The sequence below is a fragment of the Cebus imitator genome, unplaced genomic scaffold (genome assembly GCF_001604975.1).
Source record: "Cebus imitator isolate Cc_AM_T3 unplaced genomic scaffold, Cebus_imitator-1.0 Scaffold204, whole genome shotgun sequence".
Lineage (NCBI taxonomy): Eukaryota > Metazoa > Chordata > Mammalia > Primates > Cebidae > Cebus > Cebus imitator.
This window is the reverse complement of record NW_016107519.1, coordinates 1,905,843-1,908,311: the sequence shown is the minus strand read 5'-3', so window position 1 is coordinate 1,908,311 and position 2,469 is coordinate 1,905,843. Positions and strand designations below refer to the sequence as shown.

Below are 2,469 nucleotides of genomic sequence, written 5' to 3'. Positions count from 1 at the left end.
AAAAAAAAAAAAAAAAAAAAGACATGCTAACAGCAATGAAAAGATGGAGATATTAGAAATTTAACTTGCATGTGAAGGACTGATTTTTAAACCCTAAAATGTATTCTGACTGAAGTCAGTGAAAACAAGTAGTAATATATCCCTGAGAGCAAATTAAGCCTTTACAAAGATGTTAGGGAAATTATACAAAGGAAAGACGTGAAACAAATGCTCAAACGAAAGGTCATCAATTGTAAAGATTATGAAAGGAGACCCTGAAGTATCAGCTATAATTTTTCATGTATAAAGAGGTGATATATTAAATATAAGGTTTCCTTCCTTTTACATAGAAATAGGAGATGAAGCACCCATTGGGAAGTGGAAACTGTAATTTGCATAAAGACAGAAGATGCTCCTTCACACAATTTATTATAACTTCCAGAGAAGCAGAAAAGAGGATAAGAAGTACTTCACTGATATCCCAGCATAAGTCAGTTCTAGTGGCATTTGGGGACTTCACTAAGTGATTTATCCTTCTCATGGGTCTCCATAGGGCATCAAGATTTCTAGAATGGTTATTAAGAATTCCACATGTGTAAGTAATAATTGCCAAACACTAACTTCTGTTAAGAGGAAAGGGACTGTCAAAGAATCAGACTGGTTATTTAGAATTGGCAGTTGTTATAAGTCATTAGTAGGCTAATGGTAACTGCTGTTAAATACTAAAGAATCAGACACAGTCATGCATCACTTAACAATGGGGATACAACTTGAGAAATGCATCATTACGATTTCACTGTGTGTGAACACCACAGTACTTACATAAACCTAGACAGTATACCCTACTACGCACCTAGGCATATGGTATAGCCTATTGCTCCTAGGCTACAAACCTGAACAGCATGTAACTGTCCTCAATAGTGTAGGCACTTGCTACACAGTGGTACTTGTATATCTAAGCATAGAAAATGTACAGTAAAAATACAGCATCATAAATTCATGATACCCTGGCTCTGGGAAATCGTAGTGTAAATAAATGACTTTACTGACTTTGCCAGCAACACTTCTAATGGAACCATGATCAGTAAGGAAGCCACAGTTGAACAAGTATTAGAAAATAAGGTCCTGACAGCCTAGAATTTAGATTTTCTCATCACCAAAATTAGCACATTAGCCCAATGATAAATAAGACAGTTTATATGCAGTTTCAGGTCTTTAAGTACTTCACTTTGAAAGAATATCAGAAAAAAAAAAATAGCCTGGAAAAATAACCTGGAGAATATCTTCTGGAATTTTAGTTACTTCTGGAGGTGTAGGTGTTCTGAGAAGATTCTCATAAGAAGAAATCGTAGGTGAAGAGAGATCTGTTAAATTCTCAAAGCATGTGTCTGAATTTAAAACCAACGAAGTACAATCTTTAACTTCCAAATCGTTTGATGAACAATTTGTTTTTGGTAATGGGTAATTTGTGGATACCTATTGAATAAAAAAAAACATTAAATTATGGTAATATAATATAATGTAGTAAATAAAAATGGTTAATCATTTCTCAGTTCTATTGTGGTCTCTAAGTAGGCCCCCATCTACCCCATCTTCTCTGACCAAGATCTAAACAAAATCAAGAACAAATGGCATATACAGGACAAAATACCATCTTCATTATTAACAAAGGCTGAGGTAAAACTTAATGTCAGCTGGGTGTGGTGGCTCATGCCTGTAATCCCAGCACTTTGGGAGGCTGAGGTGGGTGGATCAGAAGGTCAGGAGTTCAAGACCAGCATGGCCAACATGGTGAAACCCCATCTCTACTAAAAATACAAAAAAATTAGCTGTGTGTGGTGGCGGGCGCGCACCTGTAATCCCAGCTACTCGAGAGGCTAAGGCAGGAGAATCGCTCAAACCCAGGAGACAGAGGTTGCAGTGAGCTGAGATCACACCACTGTACTCCAGCCTGGGTGACAAAAAAAAAAAAAAAAAAAAAGCTTAATGTCGTAACTAAATAGATTTAACCCCAGATTTAGATGGATACACCCACCCCATCTCAGGCAACAGTAAGTGTGGTCAGACAAAAGTCACAGCATGAATGAACAAGTGTTACCACATGCCCTCCCAAGAGGAAGAAAGCAGATCAGTGGTAAGTTTAAGTATGCAGATTATTCATGCTAAATCAGCCAACTGGATAAGTCGCTCCAGCTCTCTCGGGTCGGAGTTAATAGAAAGAGAGGATACAGTGTTACCTCAGTAGGGTACCTTCCACATGAACAGAAACATAAGGAGTAGATTAATTGTAAATGGCAGGTAGTAACAGGCAGATAACCTCATACTTCAATTGATAACACAGCCCTATGTTCATCCACAGCTGCACTGTTGAATATAGTAGCCACAGCCACATGGGGTTCTTTAGATTTTAAGTTAATTAAAATTAAAGAGGGCCGGGCGCGGTGGCTCAAGCCTGTAATCCCAGCACTTTGGGAGGCCGAGGCGGGTGGA

The 2,469-nt window shown here is 38.1% G+C and overlaps 1 protein-coding gene across 1 annotated transcript in view; it reads right to left on the bottom strand.

The window, feature by feature from the left end:
- Window positions 1-732: 732 nt before the first annotated feature.
- The window catches only part of SKA3 (spindle and kinetochore associated complex subunit 3), a 24,269-nt gene continuing 22,532 nt past the window's right edge, over window positions 733-2,469 (bottom strand). The window contains exon 7 of the mRNA XM_017548174.2: window positions 733-1,455. Within this exon, the coding sequence (XP_017403663.2) occupies window positions 1,204-1,455 (252 nt within the window). The 3' untranslated portion in view covers window positions 733-1,203. The remainder of the gene's footprint in view (window positions 1,456-2,469) is intronic.